At 38.9% G+C, this 27,104-nt stretch overlaps 1 protein-coding gene across 3 annotated transcripts in view; it reads right to left on the bottom strand.

The window, feature by feature from the left end:
* Window positions 1-27,104, bottom strand: part of ZMAT4 (zinc finger matrin-type 4) — a 326,969-nt gene that overhangs the window by 136,616 nt on the left and 163,249 nt on the right. For all 3 annotated transcript variants that reach the window (XM_058525273.1, XM_058525274.1, XM_058525275.1), the window contains one exon: window positions 2,307-2,463. In XM_058525273.1, the coding sequence (XP_058381256.1) occupies window positions 2,307-2,463 (157 nt within the window). The remainder of the gene's footprint in view (window positions 1-2,306; window positions 2,464-27,104) is intronic.

Below are 27,104 nucleotides of genomic sequence, written 5' to 3' on the forward strand. Positions count from 1 at the left end.
TGGGAACCAGGTTTCTGATTTGTTCTTTGTACCTGGTTTCCAGCCCAGTACTCTCATCTTAAATGATGGTGCCTGCCATACTCTTAACAGCCTTCCCTTTCCCTAGAACCCCAGGACTGCAGCCAGGGCCCTGCTACCACCTGCCAGACTCTCCTGATGCCAGTACTGCTTGAGTCTCTGCAGGATGTCTGCACCCAGTCTCCCCAGCGCTGGCTTCCACCTTCCCAGCAGGCCCTCAGACCTTTACTCCATGCCCCACTTCCCAAAGCCTACCCTTTGCTTATGCTTGTACCTAATGACTTACCTCCCTCTAGCAGGATACATTGCTTTCTCTGCTCCCTGCAGCATCTGGGTTGACACCAACCCAAGCCCATGGACCAGTTTAGCTTCCCAGGCCCTCCAACTCTGTCTGGTCTTGCCACTTTCTAAGATCCTTTCTGCGCAAAGCAGCTTTAGAGAGAATGGATGAGAGGATAAGCTGCAGAAGGGTGCTGTGCAGCCTGGTGACCCTGATCTAGATGAGAAAGGGAGATGTTGGCACGAGGCATCCAGAATCTGTTCCCCCAGCCCAAGCCACAAGCTGTTGGTGCTACTTCCCCCCCCAAACCCGCACCCCCATTCCTGTCTTGCCTACCCAGCACTCTGACTTCTGTCGCAGTGAGCACCGGGTCAGCCCCGTGGACACCAAGACAACGTCATTAAGTAAAGGTTGCAGTTTAAGTGCTATTGATTTTTTCTTGGGAATAAATTGATAGCAACTAACAAATGACCCCCACGTTATATTTGCCAGCTCTGAGGGTATTTGAATTCAGGAAAACAACTGGTACTTAGTTATCTTGGGGCTGTATTTAAATTCACAAAGAACTATTTTTGCCCTGTGGTGATTTGTTTTACAAAAATAATAACTCTCCCATTTGCTAAATGATGTGATAAACAAAGATACAGCTTCTCCTCTTCTATCACTACCTCCAAAATTAAATTTAACAACAATACTCTGCTTAGGCAGAGAGAACAAATGGGCTAGTTACTCATTCATGGAAAATAGGTAAAAAATTTTCAGTGACTACTTCTTTGAAGTGTCTACTTCAAGAGATTTGATGGGGAGTAGGTTACAACGTGAGTATCCAACCTTTTAGAGAGAAAGAATCAGGAGTTTCCACCAAGTGGCTGCTTATCAAATGCCAATACAAAGTGTGCCCCAAAACAAGCTGAGCTTATCTCCAGATTTCATGTGCTTCACAACCCCATCCTACGTTTGAATGTCATAGCCACCTTTGCAAAAACAATATTCTTTAGTTAATCTAAGTTGAAAAAAATTAAGTGAAAAGATTCTTCGCTATTCTCTAGAAAAAAGAAGATATTTTTCTTGAGAAAAACACTGGTGAGGATAAAGGCAAGTATTGTTTTAGATTCTCTCCAATTTCCAAAATACCATTTAAAAAATAATTACACCCACGATTTATGCAGTAATCATTAGACAGCAAGATAAAATGCACTGCTAAATTTTAATTGCACTGAAAGAGTAGACATCATGAAATATACCCACAACTTCTTGGGGTTATAACCCAATCCAGTAATATCTTTGCCACAATGTAAACCTTGTCCAAATAGTCTATCTTGATTACATAATAATAGTATTTTAGTTTCATGATTTGATAGCCTTCTAAAGAATATTTTTAGTTAAGCAAGTAGAAGGTCAAATGATCTATTATCAATATTTAAGCTTTTTATTGTGAAAGTTAATAGGCTTGAATGACAGGATTCCCTACAAAAATGATAGGAATGTCATCTCATAAAAAAAAACAATTCAGTTATCTGCAAATGAAAGTGTTTTTGAAAACTATAGTTATCATCCCCCTCACCCCACCAAGATAAGAAGAGGATGATATTTGCATTACACAGACGCAGGCAGGGAATCTGCCCCTCATACACTGTACCCTCTCCATTACCCATACTGATTCCAGCTGAAGTTAGGGAAGAAGTGTTCATTACATAATAGATATGATATCTTACATAACATGCAACAGATGTGATAGACAAGCTCTTGCGGGATGCACACGGCCTGTCAGAAGATGTAGCTGCTGAACGACCACTCTGAGGAGCTGGGTTGGGAGAACGAGCACCTGCAATTGGACTTCATGGTCTTACGACAGCAAGGGCTGCTGGGATCCCTGCCCATCCCTTCAGGTTGTGAAGGACATCTACCATTCGGCTCAGATTCTGGCAGCCGCCTCTGCAGAAGGAGCAGGATTAAGAGGACAGGCGCAGTGCTGGGCTCTCCCCACCACTCTCGTTCGCACACGTACCTGTGGGCTTTAATGGCGTCGTCTCTCCTAGCAACAGTTTTAACCTTTTGGCATGGATTTTGCCTTGATAATGTGAGTCAGCCACCACCGCTGAGGTAAAAGACATGTTACAGAGTGTGCAACATTTGTTCTTATCCACCATATCAGCATCGCTTCCCTGTGAGGGGAGAGAGGAAAAGATGACATTAGAGAGAACTCCAATCCTAAGTTTCCTTTGTTAAATGAGATTTAGCACTTTCGTATTGAAATGTCTAGTTTTTGTTCTGCCATCTCTTTCTTCCTTCACGATAATCATCAAGATGTACTCAGTGACGGACTTCAACCGACATTTATTTAGTGGCTACTTCTGCCAGGCACCAGGACTACAGGACAAATGGGCAGAGATGAGTTACCTGGAGAAAAACGGGGCCCACATTAGGTGAGAGCACATTAGATCTGGCACCATGAGGAAAATATCCTCGAACGGCACCCATTATACTCATTAAAGTAAGTAAAATATCAGCATTCAGATGGCCTGAATTATTTAGCAGAAATTGTCATTTGCCATTCAGCTCTGCCTTTGACCAATTTTTGCCTCACCAGGATACACGGCCACATGCTCAAGGTTTTTTTCTTTTTAATTTTTTTAAGGAAGTGAACATTTTTCATAATTAACTAGAGTATATATCAAAAAGCTATGATGACCATGCTGGCTGAATTTTTGAGGAGAGTTTGTGTAATTTTCCTTTTCTTCAGGAAAGGTGATTAGTTAAATGCCACACAAAATACTTCAATCCAGCTTGATTTTTATTCTTTTGTAAGACTTAATGAAAATGAATCATGATTCAGAAAAAATAAATCCTTTGTCAGACCATGTGACCTGGCTATTGTGCACACAGATCATCAGTTACCTATATTATGCAAGGGGAAGATTAATTCACTGGCTCCCCTCCTGCCTAGTTAGAAATTGAAGGTACAGTGGACTCCCAGATAAGGAGCTCATCTGCTCCTTAATGGAGCAGCAACAGCAAAGCATCTCTTTGTTAAAGAGCAGCCTTGGATGAGGATCTGGCCTGGAAATAGCCCCTTCTCTCATTCCTAGCAGGCCCAAAGAGTGCAATTTAAAATGGCATGAGGATGAGGAGGAGAGTGGGGATGGGATGGAGAAAGGGAATTAGATATTTTTCTGCATAATAATAAAATGTCTAGACTGCTGAAGAGAGTGTTGCCTTGCAAATGATGTGACAGTTAGAAAACTAACTCCTTCCTCCTTATGGCATTAGTCTGTCATATCTCTGATAATTAGCCCTCGTGCCTGGGAGAAGTGGTGTGTGTGTGTGAGCACGTGCTCCAGGAGGCTGGCCTGCAGTTCAGGGGTGGGGACAAGGGAGAGACTTCAAAAGGGACTCTATGCAATTTGGAGTTACAAAGCCCCACCTACTGTCATTTATTCTCTTGACTTTAGAATATTCAATTTCAGTGCCACCCACCCCTTTATCATGGTTAACGAGTGAGATTTGAGGAAGTGTGCTGCCCAGCGCTGGGGGAGGGGTCAGTGAGAGGAAATGGATCCTATGGAGAGAGGAGGGCTTGCCCAATGGTCCTCTCCTGGAGAGGGACAAAACTTAGGGCAGGACACCTGGGCAGGCACTGAGGCTGTGTCCACTGAGTGTACCTTGCTGAGGGTTAAAGGTCGAGGTGCTTCGAGTTTTTTCCTCAGTAAAGAAAGAAATAAAATAAACACTTTTACACCTTCGTGTGGCACACTGTGGAGACCACCTGGGCCAGGCAGTAAAGGGCAGAGTTGGCTCCCCTCACCCACCTCTAACTAAGCCTAAGAGATACCACAGAGCCCGTGGGGGCGGTAGAGCCCAGGAGAACCAGCAGATGACAAATCAGGGAGTCGCTCCTCGTGACTGGAGCCCGGTCCCGAGGAGCAGATAGCTCAGAATGTCTGACAGACCCAGGCTGGTACTTTCCCACTACCTGTTAGAGGATATGAGTCCTACACTAAAAAAAATAAGGAAAGTTGTCAAGGTGAAAGAGGATGCTTGAATTATACACTTTTCACTGACTTATGTGTGATATAGTTCAAAGCACATAATTTTTCTTAAAATTAGGCAAGAGATCATAAGGCAAAGTTTAACTCACAATCTACATCTATTTAGAATCTGTGCATCCCTTCTGCCACTTCCAGCAAAAGCACTGGCCACGCCCAGTCCCCTCTCCCTGGAGCTCTAACATACACATGTTTTTACAGAAAGACTGGAAGCCCAGACACAGGGGCTGGCGTCACTATACGAAGTGTACTCAGAACTAGTTTCTAGGGCAAAGAACTCCCTTAAACTGATAATGATCAATGGATTTATGGTATTCATTCATTCAACACATATTTAAGGAACTACTAAATATGTAAGATGCTGTATTAGATGAATATAAGTCTGCTCCCCGTTATCAAGAAGGTTGGGACCAGGAGAATTGGAGAAGGCAGACAGAAAATACAAGGAAAGTATTATAATCAAGGAAATAAGAGTCTCCTATTGGACTCACACTCTCACAATTGTAAGGAAAAAGACCATTCATGTAAATTAAGCCTATTTGTGTGGATTTTCATCTTCAAGCCTTTCTCATGCCTGAACGCCCTCCCTCATCACTTCTTGTCTAATCCGGTCTTTGCAGAATCTGTCTTCATGACTCAGTTTATAATCACTTCCTTGAGGTGAAGCTTCTTCTGCCTCCCTCCTCTACTGTACTGCAGAAGTGGCACCAGCTTTAGAGTCCTGTATGTTTTCTGTACATACTTCTTGAACGATAGCATACCCAATTATTACATTTATTTGCTTCATATTTAATCACCTTATGAGCCTTCAAAATTCCTTCAAGGTCAAGAAAATCATCTCATTGATATTGAAGCCCAGCACAAACACAGTGCTTGCCACACAGGGGGACCTGCAGATGTTTAATGAATGAATTCAGCTCATATTAGTTTGTGGCGTTAATAATTTGCATGACGTAAAAGTCAAAAGAGGAGATAAGTAAGGCAAGGAGATCAATTGTAAGCCAATATCCTTCAGTCTCACAGGAAGATGGCCAGAAAAAGAACCAGAGGTTCAATAATTTATTAACTAACTTGAGAGTTCAAGTAGGGGAACATTTTCCCAATATTTATGTTAGTTTCATGATAGTGTTAATATAAATTCCTAGATTTCTGCTCTCCTGCACAATCTCCTTCATATCATATAGAAGAATTAAAGAATAATAGAAGAGGAGAACCAAGTGTTATGCAAGAAAATATCACGGAATGTAGTATGCCATAATTGTAGAAGAGGGACCAAGAAAGTTTAGGTACCTGACATAGACGGACTATGATGCTCTGAAAAGTTAGGCAGCTTTTGAGGCAAGCAGGACATGCTTTATGGGATATTTTACTAAAGGAGCCAATGTAACTCACATGATGCAATTGTAAGTACCACAAACTCTAACTGTTCTAATGACCCTGATGCAGACACAACTCCCCAGAAAAAAGCTCAATATTAACCAAGTGCCTGCCAAGTGCTGGAATTTAATTGTGTATTCTCAGCTATCTAAATCCCAAATTAAAGGCTCCTTGCAACTACGGATCATATCATCTTTACTACAGTCTCCTTCTGCACTCAGAGCAATATTGATAAACGGTACAGGATAAAAACTCCATGAAGTTTGATGAACTGACCTCAATAAAAATACATTCAAAGTTTCTGGCCTAAAGAATTGAGAATGGGCCCAAGCTATCAAGTAAATGAAGGGGCAACCTTCATTTGTCTTAAATTGTCTTAAAATATGGGTTTCAAACTGGAGGCAAAAATTCAGTTAGACTTTTTCAGCGCAATGTCCACAGTGCCGGAAGGAAAAAGTTTGTGGAGTATCCTAAGGCTGTTTAGTCAAAGAATTTTGCAAAATTAAAAGTTTTCAGAAGAATCCAATAAAGATACAAAAGCCTAGATGACTCTGGCCAGAAATCTAGTCCCAAAGACCTTTCTCTTTTTTTATAAGGATATATTTTTTTTTTACTTAATTCAGGTAACTGCCTCATTCTCTTTACTTTATGTCAATGTAAAAAGCCTAAAAGAGAGATTTTCACTTCCATAATGTCAGAGTGAGGAATTCTGTATAACTGCTCCCCAGCAAAACAATCATAACTGGTGAAAAATATTTTTTAAAAAAAACAAACAATTCTTTAAAGTTTCTGGAAATTATCCTAAGAGTAAACAAAATTAAGAAATATTTATTCAAGAAAATACACTAAATCTCAGTAAGAACACAGAGAGTCTATGGCACATCAGCCACAACTCTCTCCCTCCCTACCAATCCCCCAGGTCAGCATGAAGAAAGCTCCACCCTGGTTGGGTGGGTCAAGAAAATAGAGCTCCCTCTCCCATCAATTCCCAATTAAAAGATATAAGGAGGGGCAGGCCACCAGCACTTATCACGTCCCCTTCACCTCCAAGATGCAGAAGCTAAATTCCTGGAAATGTAGCCAAGATATCAGGTACTCTGTTCTTCCACCCACCCTCATTCATAGGATAGAGGCTCTATCCCAGGCACAGGAGGCCAAGAATATTGGGACCCTGATTGCCCATGCCCCAGTTCACTTGTAGGACAGAAGTCTCATGCCAGGAGAGACAAGGAGAAGACTAGAGGGTGTCACCTCTGCCCAGCTAATACAGCAGGCTGTCACTCTGAAAGAGGCAGGCCACTGCCCTTGTTTCTGGTCTGAAGCAGTGGCTCAGAGATTTTTCCATTAGAACAAAGAGGAAAGAGGGAGTACATAAGAACAGAAAGATCCTAAACTCTCCCCAAAGGAACTGACTTTATTTGAAATAGAGTGTGGGAAGATTTAAGTGTAAAGGTGCTCTCAAAAATGATGGCTATTTTGGTGGTAAGCAATTAAGAGAAAGCTGATAACTCCATTAGAGCAACAAGATAAACCATAGGCCAGCTAGTTTACCAGTGAGAACCAGGAAAAGAGACAGCTAAGGAGAGCCTTTCTGGAGTAAGAACAAACTTTGAAGGCTTGATTCAAAAACTAACCCAACAAAAGGGACTAAATTTAATTGGATCAGACTGTGGAGTATTTATAACCCAGAGCATTGGCAAAAACAACAGAGCAATCATCCAGCAATTAGTAGAGCCTAAAAGCTGAGTAAGATTCCAGCCAAGGCAGGCAGCTTAACAGAGAAAATCAGAGAAAGAGACAAAGGGACTCCTGCAAAAACCACTATCATCCCAGGTCATTGTGTACATTCCTAAGACTGTGCCTCTGAGCAGTGACATTAGTAGCTGCACTTCATGGGGAAAATAGACATTATTAAAATAGTCTAGCCAAGACATTGGAGAAATAAATAAGTAAACAAAGCAACCTCTGGAAGGTAGGAGAATCAGTATCCGGCACTGCTACAATATATTACCTAAAATATCCAGTTTTCAACAACAGTAAAAATTACAAAACATGCAAAAAAATTCCAGGAAAGTATAACCTATACATAGGGGGAAAAAAAAAAAGAGGGCTCTGCTCTTACATTTAACTAGCAAAGACTTCAAAACAACATCAAAGATTTCAAACAATTACAAAAGTGTTCAAAGTAAAGGAAATCGTGCTTAAAGAAGTAAGGGAATGTGTGATGACAATGTGTTATAAACTAGAGAATATCAATAAAAAAATAGAAATCATAAAAAAGAATCAAAAGGAAATTATGCAGTTAAAAAGTAAAATAACTGAAATAAAAAATTCACTAGAGGGGCTTGGCAGTGGATTTGAAATTGCAGAAGAAAGAATCAGTGAACTTGAAGATAGATCAATAGAGATTATACAATTCAAAGAACAGAGAGGAAACAGGATAAACAAAATTGAAAAGATCCTCACAGAAATGTGGGACACTATTAAGTACACCAACATATGCATAAAATGAGAGTACCAGAAGGGAAGAAAGAAAGAAGCATAAAAAATACTCAAGGAAATAATGACTGAAAACTTCCCAAATTTGAAGAAAAACATTCATCTACACATTCAAAAAGGAAACAAAATTCAAGTAGGATATCCACAAAATGATCTACACCCAAACAGATCACAGTAAAAATGCTGAAAGGCTCAAAGGGAAAACTTTGAAGCAGCAGAAAACAACTCATCACATACAAGGGAACCACAATAAGATTAACAGCTGACTTCTCATCAGAAACAATGGAGGCCAAAGTCAGCAGGACGGTGTTCTCACAGTGCTGAAAGAAAAACCTATCAACCAAGAATCTTGCATCCAGCAAAACTATCTTTCAAAAACTAAGGTGAAATAAAAACATTTAAAGATTTTTTAAAAGCAGAATTTTTTACTAGCAGACTCACCTCACAAGAAATACTCAAGGAAGCTCTTTAGTCTGAAAGCAAGTGATATCAGACAAGTCAAATCCTCATTTAAGAAAAAAACCACCAGTAAAGGTAATTATGTAATTATAAAAGACAGATAAATGTAGGTTTCTTCTTTTTTCTCTTAACTAATTTTAAAAATATATTTACAAGATATCTATTTTTTTATAGTAAGGCCAATAACATATATAAATATAATGTATTTGACAATAATAGCACAAAAGATGTAGGTGGGAGCAAAGCTGTACTGGAGGAAGAAAATAACACCACACTATAATTCTCAAATCCACAGGAACAAATAATGAGAACCAGATAAGGTCAATCAGAAGTCTAATATAACAAACATTAAAATATATCCTGCTCGCATTCCTTTTCTCAGCTTCTTTAAGAGAAATAAAATTACATAAAGTAACAATTATAACAATATATTGTTGGGTTTATAACATACATAGCTCTAATGTCTATAACAATAATAGCACAAAAAGAGGGAAGAGATAAGACAGCTATACAGGAGCAACATTTCTATATCTGGCTAAAATTGTTAGTATAAATCTTAAGTAGATTCCGATAAGTTGAGATGTATATGGTAAGCCTTAGAGCAACTACCAAAGAAATAATTCAAAATAATATAGTGAAAAATCAATAAAGGAATTAAAGTGTTGTAGTATAAAATATTCTCTTAATGCAAACCAAAGTGGTACGGAGAAATAAAAGAAGAAAAAAGATATGACTCATATAGAATAATAAAAAGTAAAATGGTAGACATAAATCCAACTATAACAATAATAACACAAAGTGTGAAGGATTATACCATCTAATGAAAACATAGAGATGGTAAGACTGGATAAAAAGGAAAGCATGACCAATCCATATGTTCTCTGGAGGAGACACACTTTAGATTCAATGATACAAATGCGTGAAAGCAGAAGGATGAAAAGATATATTAGGCAAACGGCATCCATAAGAAAACTGTAGCAGCTATACTAATATCAGACAAAATAAAGCTTTAAAACAAAAATGATTACTAGAGATAAAGAGGGACATTTTATACTGATTAAAGTGCCAAGCCATCAGGAAGACACAACGATTACATACATACATGCACATAACCACAGAGTTAAAAAATACATGAAGTTAAAAATGAAAGAACTGAAGGGAGAACGAGACAATTCTATAGATGTCTGTTAGGTCTAGTTGTTTTTACATCTTCTCTTTTCTTTGATTTCCTTACTAATCTTTTGCCCAGTCATTCTATTCATTATTGAAAGTGTGGTATTGAAGTCTCCAAATATTTTTATTAAAAATTACCCAAATTTTAAAAATTGCAAAGGGTCTGAATAGATATTTCCACAAAGAAGATAGACAAATGGCCAACAACAACATTAAAATATGCTTGACATCATTAACCATCATGAAAATGCAAATCAAACCACAACGATATACCACTTCACAACCACTAGGATGGCTAAAATGAAAAACACGGGTAATGAAAAGCATTAGTTAGGAACCCTCACATACTGCTAGTGAGAATGTAAAATGGTACGGCCACATTGGAAAACCACCTGGCAGTTCCACAAAAGTTTAGACATAGAGTTACCATATGACCCAGCAATTCCATTCTAGTTACAGTCAATCTTCAGTATTCACACATATGTATTTGCAAATTTACCTACCTACAAATATTTATTTGTAACCCCCAAATCAATACCTATGGAATTTTTGTGGTCATTCATGGACACGGGTGGAGTGGCAAAAAATTTGAGTCATGTGACACGCTCGTTCCCAGCTGAGGCTGAGCAAGGTGATGCTCTGGTTTGTTTCACCTCTCACACTGCAAAACAAGTGTTCTTTTCACAGTCTATTTAGTGCCACTTATTTTTGCATTTTTATCTTTTTGTTGGTGATTATGCTGCTTAAAATGACCCCCAAGGGTAATGCTGAAGTGCTGTCTAGTGTTTCAAAGCACAAGAAGATCATGGTGTGCTTTAGAAAAAAAATACATGTGTTAAATCAGCTTCATTCAGGCATGAGTAACAATGACATTCCCTCTGAGTTCAATGTCAATCAATCAACAATACCGTACATCCAGATAAGGAAGAGGAAATTTGCTGATGTGTATGTGAGACCACTCAACATATAGGGCATGATGAAGCTATGAAAAAGATGGAAAAGTGGCTGTATTTGTGGATGCCTGAGATAACAACTGATAGAAAAGGCATAATGGACAGCCTTGTTACGAGGCTAAAAGCCAATTAAATTTACTATATTACCCAGAGTCAGGAAAATGTTAAACACTTCTCAGCTAGCATTTCATTATAAGGAAATACTACATATAATCAATTATTTGTAAGAAATATATCTTAAACAAGGCATCTTTAAATAGAAACACACATAAAACAAGCTTATGTATTGATCAGTTGATGAAAGTCTTGTGATTAGAGGCTAGTAGAAACTTAATGCTGTATTTCCCCTAGGAGCAATGGCTCAGTATTTGTTAATGCAGAGCTGGTGACTTTATAGAATATAACTACTGTGAAAAATGAGAATCAAATGTATATTTTATTCAAGAGAAATAAAAATATACATCCACATAAAAACTTGTACATAAATATTCATAGCAGTATACTTCATAATAGCTCCGAAGTGGAAACAACCCATATGTCCATCAACTGTAGAACAGATAAATAAAATGTGCTATATCCACATAATGGCATATTATCAGCAATGAAAAGAATAAAGTACTGGTACATGCTACAACACAGATGAACCTCAAAAACATTATGCTAAGTGAAAGAAGCCAATCACTAAAGACCTTATATTGCATAATCCTGTTTAAATGAAATTTTCATAATAGGAAAAGCTACAAAGACAGAAAGTAGATGAGTGATTCTCTAGGAGCAGGAGAGCCAGGAGGGAGAGGGGAGGGAAAATGGGAGCAACTGCTCATGGGTACAGGGTTTCTTTTTGGTGATGACAATGTTCTACAGTTTATTGTGGTGATAGTTACACAACTTTGTGCATAAACGAAAAACCCTTGAATCGTACAATTTAAACAGATGACTTGCATGATATATGAATTATATCTCAATAAAGCTGTTACAGAAAAAAAGCCTAAGAGATGCATTTAAGTAATTTCAAAAGTCCAAAGAAATACTGACATTTGAAGCATAACTTCTTTTTCTAAGCATCTTCTGCTTGGAGGCAAACCCATTGAGAAAGGATAAAATAATGAGAATTATTTTGTTCATGTAGGTTCCTTTGTAGTGTATGGAATTCCTCTGAGCACTAGCTGGCCATCCTTGGAATTCTGATCACTGGTGTCCCTTTGGTTAATGACATTTTGTGGCTATAATGGAACTCTACCTGCAGCTGCTGTGAAGCTCCACCTAAGGCAAGAGCAATCTAACACCCCCTGCTACAGATAAAAATAACTGTAGCTCTTAGTACATTCCCTGTAATAAGATGAAATGTCTAATAAGTGCAACTATTTCCAGTGTTACGCATATTGTTGCTTACAGTCTGGTATTTAACTTTGAAAAGATGCAGTAAGCAGAAAAGAAGTCTCTTTTCCTTCTCTCCCACTTTACTGGAACCTAAAGACCTAGAAGTCATGCTTCCTGTCTCACTGCAGGGTCCTGAGCAATCTTGTCTTCCACTGTTCTCTCTCACGCAACCTGGTCCACGCCATTTAGGTCATGCTGTTCTCTCTCCTCCCAACCTATTCAAATTACATCCAGATGTCAGGGTCCATTTTATCCAGGAGTCTTTTTAGGACTTCTGCGAACTTCATCCACAACTTTGTCGCTGACTTCTCCCAGTCCTTAACATCTGTGCCATGTGTTTTGATTGAGTCTTGTCCTTTAATTGTTTTATTAGTGTTTTTTAGGATTTCTCTTCAAAAACATCTCGGAGACAAGAACTTTAGCAACTATCCTTCCCCCAACCCCCATCTCCAGCACTTGCCATAGGTCTGGATACATAGGAGAGACTCAAGCATGAAATAAATGGTTGCTGAATGAATGACTTGAAGTGGCCATCCATTAACCAGTTGTAACTCGGTCATGTAAGTCTGTTTTCCACATAAAATAACCTCTCTCTTGCTCTCTTATCAACATGATTGCTTTGTCTCAGGAAAAGGTCCATTGGCATAAAGTTCATAGTCAATACTGAAATGGATATAGTGGCAATGACATGTTATAATGTGAGTTTGCCCACATGAAAAGGATGTGTCCTGCTGGCTAGGAAGGTGGGTGGTGTTTAGATATCTTATGGAGAAGCTGCAGTGTCTACATCTGCAGAGTCTACATTAAAGCTGGCATGAGCGTTAATTTTCCACTGTTATCTAGAGAAATAGATATCCTGTCACTTGGATAAAAACCATCCATTCAGTGGATGAAAAGCCTCCATTTCCACAGTATTGGGGGAAATGGTCATTTTGACAATGAAGGAAAGAGAAAATGAAGATTTATACTTAAGAGGGATGTAGAATTCTCTGCGTGCCTTTGGTATTTGGAAGACACTGGTTTGCTTTCAGTCACTGAAGACATATTCAAACAGACAGTAACAGTACTTACAAGACCCCAAAATGGAGAAAGTAGCCAGAGCTCCTGAGAGAGCACAAATACATAAGGTAGACAAGCTCCACTAACAAAGAGAAGTGGCTAACAAAAATGCTCCAAGTAAATAGATGTGCCAGGGAGAACAAAGGCAGTGCAAGAGGCAGATGGGAAGAGAGGAAGACAGAAGTCTAAAAGCCATGAAAAATCTCAAAAACTACCAAACAAAAAGTTGTTTCCTGTTGGAGACATCACTTTAAAATTGGATAGAGATGAGGCAGCCTTCAAATTGGAATGGCATCCATGTCTGAGAGATTTCCTCCAGAGCAGCACTATTCACCACCATCATCCACACCCTCAGACTCCACAGTATGAGCACAGCTGCCATTTTCTTTTTATGGTGAGGAAGATCGGCCCTGAGCTAACATCTGTGCCCATCATCCTCTATTTTGTATGTGGGACACTGCCAAAGCATGGCTGATGAGTGCAGTGGCAGTCTGCGCCCGAGATCCGAACCCGCAAATCCCGGACCGCCAAAGCGGAGCAGGCAAACTTAACCACTGCCCCACTGGGCTGGCCCCAGGCTGCCATTTTCTGAGAGTCATATGTACCCAACATTGTATTAGGTGCCTTTTATACTTTAACATACTTAGCTCACATTATAACCCTAAGATAGTCTTAGGATTTACTCCTCTTTCCTTTTCCCCCATCTCTTAAATCCAATGCATCCCTGAATCCTGCCACCTTGTCCTCCAAATTATAGCCCCAAACTATCAACTTCTCTCTCTCTCTCAACCCACTTTTATATTCTTTTCCCCCATTCCCGATTCAAGCCTGAGTCCCTCTCCATCGCATGTCCGTCTTTTACATCCTTCATATCTTCACTTATTTCACATTCTAAAATCGCATGGTTTAGATATTTAAATTTACTTATTTTTTCTGTCTCCTACCACTAAATTCTTCAGTACTGTATGCCCAGTATCTAGAACAGCACTGTCCTATAGTATATAGGATAAGCCACAAATATGGCCATATATAATTTTCTAATAGTCATATTAAAAAATAAAAAGAACCTGTGAAATTAATTTTAAAAAATACATTTTATTTAGCCCAATATATCCAGACCACTTTCCTTTCCACACGTGTTCAACATAAAAATTATTAATGTATCTTTTTCTCATACTGAGTCTTTGAAATCAGGTGTGTATTTCACACTTACAGCACATCTCAATTCAGATGGTCCATGTTTCTAGTGCTCAGTGGCCCATGGGCTAGTGGCTACCGGGTTGAACAGTGCAGCTCTAGAACATAGTGAGTAATTATTAAATATTAGTTGAATTAAAAAGTGAATGAATAAATAAATGGAGTCAGTGAATAAATAAATGAATCAGTACCCATTTTTACAGATCAGGAAAATAAAGCTCATAGTGCTTAACTACAGTCTCCAGTGTGTCACACTTTCAGAACGTGGTGGAGCTGATGTTTGAACCCTTGTCCAGCTAAAGTCACGGTGGTGCTGTTTCCATCATACTGCACTGGCATCTCAGGCCAGTCTTCTCATCAAAAACTCTTAAGATCTTTCTACTACCTAAAAATAAATTCTTCATCATGACATTTAAAGTTGGCTACAATCTAACTCTAAGCATACTTTTCTAGTCTTTTCCCCACCACTGCTTTTCATGCATAATATGCTCCAAGCAAACTGATTTTGTCAAGGTCAGGAACACCAAGAAGCCTGCCAAGAGAGTGGCTTGAAATCCCAGCTCTAAATTTCTTTGCTCCCCATCTCCTGGCTGCTCACCTCTGTCGGAGGCTGCAAGTGAATGAAGATGCAATCCTTTAGGCCTCATTTTTGTATCAGGCTGGAGAGCAGTCATCTCTCTCACTAGACTGGGCTCCTTTCTGATCTGTCTTTGTATTTCTGCCCTGGCACAGTGCCTGGCACACAGTAGCTTAAAAGTTCATTGAATGAGTATACGAAGAAAAAAGTGAACCGATGAATGAACTCCCTCTATCCTCCAACTACAGAGTGCATCCCTACGTGTTTGTGTCCACATGGTTCTTTCCAACTAGTATTTCCTCAGTCTCTCTATATGCAAGAGTGACTCAAATGCCACTTCCCTCATCAAGGCTCCCCCAGTACTCTCCACCACAGAGAGATCTCATCCTTTGCTCACACCCACAGAACTTCATTTAGGCCTCTCCCCACACACTTAACACCAGTTAGCCTATATCTTATCATCTCTAATGGAATGTTAATTCCTTGGGCTGAAAATGTATCATCCCCAGCCCCCAGCACAGTGTTTTGTGTGATGTGGTATGAAAAAACACAGAATATTAAATTAAAGAGGAACAGATTTGGATTCAAAAGATGCCAGTTTAAGCTCTGGCTTTAAAAGTACTAGATGTCACTTATAATTATTGAGCCTGAAATCTCTCCCGTTACATGTGAAATAAATCTATCCCATTTATTCATGAGATTAAAAGTCAGGATAAAAGGGGGGCCGGCCCGGTGGCACGGTGGTGAAGTTTGCGCTCCTTGCTTCGGTGGCCCGGGATTCGTGGGTTCAGATCCCAGGTGTAGCCTACAACCACTCATCAAGCCATGCTGTGGCAGCATCCCACACACAAAATAGAGGAAGATTGGCACAGATGTTAGCTCAGGGATAATCTTCCTCACCAAAAGGAAAAAAAAAGTCAGGGTAAAAGAATGATATGGAAACATGCTCTGTAATTTGGAAAGTACTATTCAAATTTTATATATATATAATTTAATATATATAATTACATATGATTATACATTATATAATATTATTATATATTATATGTGTTCAAATGGACTAAAGAATAGATGCATATTACCTTGTTTTATCTTTCTCATAGAACTTACTTATTCCTGCCATTTTCTCACTTGTTTATTGGTGCACATGTTTCACGCTTGTCTTCTACCATTATAATGTATGCTTCTTGAGGGCAGGAACTCTGTTTTGCTCACAACTATATCCTCAGTATCTATAAGAAAAGGCCATAGGCCATTCAATAGATATCTCCTTACTGATGAAAAAAATACATACGTATATGTATCCTCATACAAAATAAAATGACAATTCTGAGAAGTGTTGGCAGCAGTGATATAGTTTTTTAATTTCTCTAAATCTTCAAATACAAACAGAACCAGACAGCCAAACAAAAAACCTGTAGACAACATTTATAACATAACTAGATGCCAAGGCATTTCCACGGACCTCCAAATACAAGCGAATGAGCTCTAAGACCTGTGTGGTATCAGCCTCTGTGCAGGGAAATAGAGTGAAACGATGAGGTATGTGCTGGACCTCAGAGCAGCAGAACCCCCCAAAGCCAGTGAGTACTTATGAGAAAGCGCGGCAGATCTATGTAAGAACGGCCGCTGAAATGAGAAGGATCTGTTCTATCTCAACAGTAGATGGGCACAAGAGGTCCACGTACGGATGAAGGAGCCAGCACAGTCTAGCCCCTGCGAACTTTCAATACGACTCACTAGAACATCCTTCCAGGACAGAGCTTCATACTGAAGAGAAACTCCTGAGAGCAGAATCAAAATTGATCAGAACAAGGACAATGGAGACATAGAAAAGAGAGGGTTCAGACAAACAGAGAGGAGGGAGAGAGAGCCAATAAACTTCAGAAAACAAGCCATTATATATTTTTTTTTAAAGATTTTATTTATTTATTTATTTTCCCCCCAAAGCCCCAGTAGATAGTTGTATGTCACAGCTGCACATCCTTCTAGTTGCTGCATGTGGGACCCGGCCTCAGCATGGCGGGAGAAGCGGTGCGTCGGTGCGCGCCCGGGATCCGAACCCGGGCCGCCAGCAGCGGAGCACGCGCACTTAACTGCTAAGCCACGGGGCCGGCCCAAGCCATTATATTTTTAAACACCACACTTGTACACACTCATGCCAATGTTTTCTTTTTAAAAAGGAGCTATGTTAAGTTAGAAAAGCAACCTTGGATCATACCTCCTTCTAAAAGATCAAGACACAAATAAATGATGATGAGCAAGAGAAAATACCAAAATCAAATCCTATAAAAAGTTATTACTTTAAAAAGGAGCAAATAACATGCTTATAGACAATGAAAACGGATTAGAAACAAATGCTTTAAAAACAGATCAAAATAGTAACCTTCTATTTCAAAGAAAATTCAGAAACCTTAAGGAAATAATGACATGACTTGAAACAAGAAATGAAAGAACAAAACAAGAATGGGAAAATTCATGAATTAGGTATTACAAAAATAATTGGAAATAAAAGAATAAATTACTTCAGAAATGAAGACTAAACTAGAAGAAACAGAAGATAAATAAACATAATGAATAATTCTCTAAGAGAAAGAGAGGGTAAAATGAAGGAAAACATTTAAAATTCTCAAAGAGGTAAAAAGATACAAAGATTCAATAGTAAGTGACAAATTGAAGACAAAGACGATGTAACATATGAGTAATAAGAGACCTTGAAAAAGAAAACCAGAGCCAGCCCTGATGGCCTAGTGGTTAAAGTTCAGTGCTCACCACTTCGGTGGCCCTGGGTTTGTTTCCCAGTCACAGAACCACCCCACCAGGCTGCCAGTTGCCATGCTGTGGTGGCGGCTCACATAGAAGAACTAGAAGGTCTTACAACTAGGAAACTAGGATATACAACTATGCACTGGGTCTTTGGGGAGGGAAAAAAAAAGAGGAAGATTGGCAACAGATGTTAGCTCAGGGAGAATCTTTCCCTGTGGGGAAAAAAGAAAAAAAGGAAAGAAAAAAAGAAAGCCAAAGAAAGAGGACAAAGGAAATACACTGGTATTTCCTAAAATTAAAATTAAAAAAAGTATATATTGAAAGAGCATACTCTGAATGTTGATTCAGAACAACCAATGCTAAAATATATTCTAGTAAAATTACTCAACTTGCGAGTAACTTTTTAAAAAATTATTTGAGCCTTTAAGAAAATGACTTATTTATAAGGGAAACAAAATCAGATCATCATTAGATTTTCCCCCTGCAATGTTTTATTACAAAAACAAATGGAGTAACATATTTTACATTCTCAAAAGAAGAAACGTGAGCCCGACTTCTTATATCCAGCAACTGACATGTAAATATAAAGAGCCCAAAGTGGTAACAGGCAAAGACTCAGGTAAATTTGTTCTCATGAGCCTTTCTTGTTGTACCTACAGGAATATGAGATTCAAATAACCAAAATGACTAGAGAGACATCAATATAAGAATTAGTAGGAACAGGATATATATAGTTACTTATAGAATTAAAATAAATGGAGGTTAGTGGGGAGAAAGCATAGTATGTCATGGCTATATGTTCAGATAATATGGATATAGTATAACTATCCAAAAATGAGGAGAACATGTGCTGCAAAAAGATTTAATTTATCAGCTAATATATTAGTGATGTAGTGCTAATATCGTTATTCACAGGACGTTCTGTGTGTGCTAGAACACACATGGATAGAGTAAAAGAATACTTATGAAATATTCTAGTTTTGTCATTTCCCGTGTCTTTGAGAATCAAGATGCTCAGTGAGGAAAAAGAGTAAAGAGAAGAATATAGGAGAGTCAGTACAAAACCCTGTTAGCACAACTGAATTGGAAGAATCAGTATTTACTTGTGAAGTATTGTATAAACATATATATTTCTTAGTTCTATCCACTAAAGAGACCTAAAAACAGTTACAAACGCAATACAACATCCCTAGTGCTCAGAGAAACCCTAACAATCTTGAAATACAATTCCTATTAAAAGAAATTCAGTCTTCTGGGGAAAGAAGGTTGCTTCCAGGAAGTATACAAGATGAGCCTGGAATATCTTACCATACTAGATAACAAGAAAGCTATCAAAGATTACCACAGTCATGACACAGGACTCAGGGGCAAACTTGAAGAGATTCCACTGGCAAAAGATGGGACAATTTGAACTTCAAAAGGGATAGTCATTGCAATTGATCAAAACCCATCAGATATGTTAAATCTATTCTTTCATAATAGTATTTCTTAAAAGTCTATTTGGTCACCTTTGCAGAATGATAGGGAACCAACTCCTTAATTGGAAAATTCATAAATAAAAAGACAGAATGAAGCAATTTTTCTTTCTTTTCTAAAAGAACCATAGTACAGAGTACCAAACAATAAATGAGGGAAAGCGCTTGCTCAAAATTATTCCAATTAATGAAAAACAAAGGATAGAATAAAACAATTTTGCAACTTTCAATGAATTAATGGATCTAGGCATTGAGCATCAACAGCTGCTAACATCACAAAAAGAGAGACAATCAGATAACTTGTGCCTTTGGATGAAAGAACTCAACACCATTTACCATCTTGCCAAATACATCAATCCCAAGCCCTATCAAATTTCTAGATCCATCTGCCAATTTGCAGGGAATAGAAAGGACAAAAAAAAGTACTGAATGGGACCAGAAATACACAATCAGCAAAACCTACACTTTAGAAAACTATAGGTCAAATGCCCCCAAGTTCTTTTACAGGTAACTTAATGAGGAAAAGAAGGGAATGAGAAGGAACCTGCAGGCTCGAGTAGATGCAAAAGTACACCAAGCTTTTAAAAATTGGGCAAGACTAAACTATGGGAATTAGCGAGTCACACTTTGTAATAAAACCATACAAAAACCAGAGAAAATCATTCTGGAAAAGTCAGAATAGTGGTGACTTTTGGTGGAAGAAAGAGAGTCAAGATAGAGATGGCGCAAATGGAGGGGGCTCCTGGGATGACAGGCAAAGATCTATTTCTTGAGCTGGGTAGTGGTCACAAGGGCATGTGCCTTAGAATTCATTAGCTGATACATCCATTTTTTTTGTAGAATTTTATATCTCTGCTTTATTTTCTAATAAAAGGTTTTTTTAAAATGATGATTTCCAGTTTAAAATGCACCTGGCTAGCAGCCCTAAGTGTCTCCCTAAGTATAACTCTAAAATATTCATGAAGACTGAAAAGGATGAAACACACACTAAAAATTAATTTGTTAGACCACCTGATGCCAGAATTTAAAGTGAATTTCTACCTGCTGTAAGGCATAAGGAGTTCAATTGAGATAAGCCGTAAAACTAGAATAATAATAGGATTCCCTTCATGAGTTGGAGTGTGGATTAGATGAATTTATATGTGGAAAGTCCTTAGAAGGGTGCCTGACCTAGAGCAAGAGCTACATATTTAAGAATAAGCTATTGTTTTTGTTAACCTACCAAAGGCTGTAGCTCGTAAAAGAGAGACTCCTGAAACAAAAAATAAAAAGATACTGTCTACATCCCACTGTCCTACCCCCAGACCAGATTTGTACCAACAAAACAACTGAACAGCTATCCTTTATCCTGTGGCTTCTTGAATGGATAAAACACTGCTTGTCATCTTTTTGGATCCATTCTGTGACATTCAATCCTAGTTATCACCTGGGCAGGGAAATGCAACTAATACATTATAGCCTGGTGGAAGTAGCTTCCCATCTCACCAGCAAAGAAGATAGGCTAGAGGGGCCGAGACAGGGACAGGTGCAGTGGCGCAGGATCCTGGGAATCATAGCTTTAATGTCAGGCATTGGTCCTAACGTTGGAAACCGGGCAGCAAGGGTAGGGAAAGATGCCACCCAGAGGAACAGCTTTACTGTACAGTCGAAGAACCTGCAGAAATTGGGAATTCACCAGGAATTATGCACATCCAGGCACAGCTAGAAATGGCTGTAAGAAAGGGATTCGAGAATTAGCCAATTGGACACCAAAAGAAGTCATTTCTTCTCAAATTTATTTACAAATCCAAGGCAAGTTTAAGCACAGGAGGTTGGAAAAAAATGATTCTGAATTTCTTCTGCAAGAAAAAAACAGTAAATAGCTGAGATAATTTTGAAAATTAAAAATGAGGAGCAATTTAGCCCAATATGAAAAACATATTATAAAACTCTAAGTTTTAAAGTTTAAAAATTTTTAAAACTCTAAAAATTTTTAAATTTTTAAAAATTAAAAATAATTTTTAAATTTTTTTCTGCTACTTAAAGGTGTAAGTTAATAAAATATAAGAGTAGAAACAGCCAAAGAATACATTTAAAGTAGTATGTAATAAAGGGAAATTTCAAGTCAGTGAGGATGATGACATTACTCAATAAATGGAATTGGAAGGCTGAATAACAATTTGGGGAAAATAATAAAGCCATAAAATAACTATAGGAATATATAGAAATATTCTTATGATCTTTAGATGGGTTAAACTTTTTAAGCCTAAAATTTAAAAAAAAAAACAGTTTAAAACAGAAAAGATATGCATATCTCATTCCATAAACATTAAAATGTCCTGTATTTCAATAAATACCATGAAGATATTTAAAAACAAATGGCAAAGAATACTAACCATATGTATTTTTAAAATGCTTATCTATATAAAAAGCACTTGCAAAGCACTAAAAGAAAGCTGATCATTCCCCAGAATTAAGCAGAGAACATAAACTAAAAATGTATCAAAGAAATACATGTCCAATAAAAATATGAACAAAGATCAATCTTACCGGTAATCTAAGAAACATCAAAATTTTTAATGTTACCATTTTTACTCATAAAATTGGGAATTTTAAAAATATATACCTCCAATACTGTCAATGGTAAGGAGAAATGAGCACTGTAAATCACTGCTGTGAGAAAAATACAGCCTTTCTGGAGAGTGACTTAAGAATGTGTGTCAAAAATCCTGAAGACATATTCTTCCTGACCCAGTTTTCATTTCTGGAAATGTATCCTAAGGAAATTATCAGAGATTTGAGCAAATACATGCAAGGTTATTTGCTAAGGTGCTGATTACTACAACAAAATAAGGAAAGGCTTATATGCTAAAACTAATAGAGGATAATACTTGAACAAACAGTGGTATATTAGTTATTCAACTAATGTTTACTAAACTGTGGTATATTTGTACATTGGTGTAATGGAAAACTAAGTTATCAAATGGAAACCAAGCTATTAAAATCATGATAGAAGACAAACAGACGTGGGCTATGACTCCTGCTGCATTGCTCAGCTCACTCTCTGGCATCTCATCAGGTATTTATGGAGTACCAGCTGTGCCCTGGGGCCAGTGCAGGGAACAACCCAGGTGACAACCCTGTGGTGGAGCTTACGTCCTCACTGGGGAAGCTGATAATAAGATAAATAAGTGAAATACATATTATGTTGGTCCTGATTGCTAATGAGGAGAAAAAAAAATGACAGAGGAATATGAAGTTTGTGGGAAGAAGTGTGTGAAATTTTAAGTGGCCCGAGGCCTCTCTGTGGAAGGGACTTCTGAATAAAGCCTGAAAGAAGTGAAGAGGTCGTGCAGATATCCAGAGGAAGAGCATTCTTAGGAGAGGGAATGACTACACAGGCCCCGAGCATGAGGGTGACCAGTGAGTTCCGGATCAGCAAGGAGCCAGCGTAGCTGGAGCAGAGTGAAGGGAGAGGTAATGAGCTCAGGGAGGTGACGGAGACAGAGTGCAAATCATGAGGACCCGGTGGGTCACAGCAAAGACATTGGCTTTTATGCTGAATGAGATGCAACAGCACCTACAGGCAAAAACCAGCATGGTCCACATACCACCACATACAAAAACAGTATTTGCATGTGTATGCACGTGTTTTATTTATTCATATATACATAAGAGAGAGGAGGAAAGAAAAGAGGGAAAACAAAAGCTAGGACATGCCTCTAAATATTAAAAAGATTATATATGTATTTACATAAAATTTTTTTCCTTGTCCTTTATAAATTGTCTAAACATTCCATATTGACTATGTGTTCCTTTTTATTTTAAAAAAGAAACCAAATTTTGAAAAATATTTTTAAATATTTTAAAAAGAAAGCGTGAGCAATCTCAATTCCCACCATCTTGGATATTGACAGTTAAAACAAGAGAGATTATGTCTTTTTAGATGAGATTCCTTTTCAGCTCCTTGGGAGGAAACCCAGCAATAGATGGGGCAGATGACAGGGACGCCTGTCACAAGCAGAGCCACTAGTGTGACCTACCTCCATAATCTGGGTCTCCTGTCCAACAGAGGCCTATGCGGGGCAGTTGATGTGCCTGTGCAGACTACAAACAAGCTGCGATCCAGGAACACCCCGACCCTACAAGTCAGGAGGGAAAACTCCCAAGCCAGCAAGACGTGGGGTGCATTCGGCCCAAATCTACAAATACTGCTAGTTTTACACTTTTACCACCCAAATGCCACTTCCGGTCCTCAATTGTCTATAGAAAAGACAAGCAGAAACAGACACATTTACTGCAATTCCTTCTGCTATCTTTATCACTATAGTATTGGGGAAAAGAAATAAAAGGGTTGGAACTAAAGAGAAGATAAAAAATTAATGGAGGGTTTTAAAGGAAAAAAAAGTATCTCAACTGGATTCACCATGAATACTAAGAGAAAAAGTCTAGATTTTCAAATTGTGGTATCCGGATCTGCAGGATCAGCATCAACCAAGAACTTGCTGGAAATGCAAATTCCCGGGGTGCCCCCACAGACCTGCTGTCTCAGAAATTCTGCGGATGAGCTCGAGAGCTCCAGACAATTCTGCCCTATCTAAAGAGTACCTTAAATCCACTGCAGGACTTTCCTTGGACTCTTTCTCCTTTAAGGGAAAGTCAGTTTGATGGGGCGTCAAAATGTCCAGCCTTCTATCAGGAGATCTTCACTACTGCTTTGTGCTCTATGGAGGTTGCTAAAAGCAGAGTCTCCTCAAGACATCCACACTCACCGAGGCTCACTTACTGCACCAGCTGGTTAGACTGGGCTGGACTTCGGTCATCAACACTTGCTCTAGTGCAGCATGCGGAGACCACACACAGTTCCACTTTTCCCTCTTATTCCCTGAACTGCCAGCATACCTATCATTGTGAAATTGTTTCACTGGCAAATTAATCTCTCTGAATATAAAACACTGTCCTATGAAAAGTTCTGAGCACTTTCCTTTAAAAAGGAGACTAGCTGAAACATTCTGTATCTCTTTTATAATCCTGTAATTTTATCTTTGATTGCTCAGTAATACCGTCTTTCCCCAGTAGGGTGGAATCATCGTTTTGCTATTAAACCTTGCACACACTGAAGGCCCTTAAGTCCCAAGTTGAAGGGGCAGATGGAAGGTATTCTGAGATTCTTTAGTAGGTACTTGACCTCTGATGCAGGCTGTACAAATGGTCAGAACAAATCATATATTCACCAGCTTTTCTGTGTTCATTCAACTACACAAGACATGCAAAAGAAACACCTTCTAATACGAAACACACAAAATAATATTCTGTAAAAACATGTATTCCTTGAAAAAATTCCATTTCGTTACAGCTTCAGAGAATCTCTCAACATCAAACAGGGCCCAAGTTTAGCAAACTAAGGTTACTGTGAGCTTGGATGGTATGTTCTTTTTTACTTTATTTTTAAATAAACTTTGTATTCTGGAATAATTTTAAATATACAGAAAAGTTGTGAAGATAGTATAGGGAGTTTCCATACACCCTTCACTCAGCTTCCCCTAATGTTAACATCTTACATAACCATGATACATTCTTCAAAACTAAAGAAATTAACATTGCTACATTACTGTTACCTCAACTCCAGACTATCTTCGGATTTCACCAGGTTTTTCCACATTCTTTTTCTGTTCCAGGATCCAATCCAGGATACCACATTGCATTTAGCATTTTGTTTTTCTGTTCTCTTTTGCTCCTTCCTGCCAGCTTCTGGATTAGAACTTCATATAGAATAGCCACTTATAGATAGCTGTTAACTCACATAGCATCCTGCATTTCATAACTGGTAGCAATTCTGCTCTACACGTAAAGCAACCCATCGTGCAGTGTCACCAGCCTGCCTGGGAGGTTAGGCTGGCCTTATCCAGACTTGGGCATCCTCTTAGACCTGGGATTGGAGCAGGAAATCTATTTCGGGCCCAAATGAACTGGACAATCTAACCAAACCCTATTGATTCCTCCTCCCGAAGATAAAGGTAAGCCAGTTTGTTGTGGGGGCAACTCTGTAACAACGCTCTCAGAAGGGCTGCAACGACAAGTGGTGACGTTATTTAATTTTTAAAAATTACCAGTTTATTGAAAGGTTACAGTATGAAGAGGTCTGGGTAAAGGTGGGAAAAACAGAAGTACCCATGATTCCTTGGATAGGATCCTCCTGTCAACAGTTACTGTGCAATTACCTGCTCACCTGCCTCCTACACCCTCTCCTCACTCAATTCACCTCCACAACAGTGAGAGACAGAGAAAGAGACACATACACAGACAAATAAACAAAAACCTTGAGCTAAAAGTGAAGTTTGCCAACAGCCCACCTAGACCGTGGCTCTCAAGCCCGCTCTGGAGACAAGGTTTCTGGAGGTGCGAGAAAACTGCTTCCTGAGTGGAAGCAATTGTCTCTCACGTTGCTGTGAGTTCAGGTTCCAACGTCTAATGATATTCTTCCTCTACACCTCTGACACACAAACACTTCCTAAGGTTCAACTGTGGCATTGACCTGGAATCCCAGGGACTCTTAGAAATGGAAGAAACAAATAATCAAGCCTGATTCTTGGAGGCACTTAAAATACTGACCACCCAGATGGGAAATGGATCAGGCCCCGAAATAAACCTGGGGGCTCTCCTTAAATGCATTACACCAAAGTGACGTTTTTCCTTTCTTCTTTTTTAAATGAATAAGCTGGCATGAGAGTTGTTCAGGCTTCAATGAAAACACATGAGAGAAAGTGGTGGGAAATACGAATGGAACAGACAGCAAGTCGCAGAGAGAAGGTAACTCACAGCCTTTTCATGTACTGCTCTTCCGTGAGGCAAAGGGCAAAAAGCCCCACACTCCTCAGCAGCCCCTATCCCTCCCCAAGGCTAATTCTGGCTGAGTGTTAAGACCTGGAGACAGTTCTGGCATGTCCTCCGCAGTAGGACCAAACCATCTGTGTGATCCTCTGCCTCCCGTGAGCTTAGGTCAACAATGGACTCGCCTTTCCCCGATTCCAAAGTCATAATGAATGTCTGCATCCGAACGTTCTAATCAACTTGTTGGCCATGTTAGTTAGCCTCAGAATTTGCTTGGAAATACCAGCACCCTGAGTGATCCACAGGAAAGCAATCTCATTTAGGTGACTGCTGTCACCATCGATTGTAGCGATTAGCACTGTTATTGAGTATGAGAGGCACTAGGATTAGTGTACCATTCAGGGTGAGTGTCCCCAAACTTTTCTTAATAATTTTTTAAAATTTTGTGGGAAAGTTTTATGATTGCTTTACGTGAATATAAGTATTGGCCTGAGGTGAGAAGCACTTGCATCATCTGCTCTCCCTGCTGTCATCATCCATTTGAGTTACAGGAAAAGGATGATAGGGAGTGTGATATCAATGGCCAGCTAGGTGATGGGCCAGATAAAATTTCAGAATCATTGGGTAGACTCTGTTAGAAGTCCTGTCTCCTGATAGCAGAAGGAATGAGGGGAAGGGGGATGGAGAGACAGGCTCAGAGGCAGAGTAGCAAATGTCATGAGAAAGCTACTTTTAAGCCTTGAGGTGACACTGAGGGTAGAGGTTTCCTGAACCACAGAGCTTTATCTTAAAGCTAAACCATGTGCCTGCATTTTAGAGCTATTTGCTGGAAGCATCTTAGTGGGTAGGGAATCCGTATTTATAACAAGACAAGTACACAGTCAGATCATAAAGCCACTTCTCCACCTCTCTTTTTATGCTTGGAATGATTTTTGTAGCACTCTCTGCTTTTCTTTATAAAAAGCCCTAAATGTGTCCTTAAGTAAAATGTCATCATATATGATAACGTCATATTCAAATTACTCTCAAAAAATT

The sequence above is a fragment of the Diceros bicornis genome, chromosome 29, assembly GCF_020826845.1.
Source record: "Diceros bicornis minor isolate mBicDic1 chromosome 29, mDicBic1.mat.cur, whole genome shotgun sequence".
Lineage (NCBI taxonomy): Eukaryota > Metazoa > Chordata > Mammalia > Perissodactyla > Rhinocerotidae > Diceros > Diceros bicornis.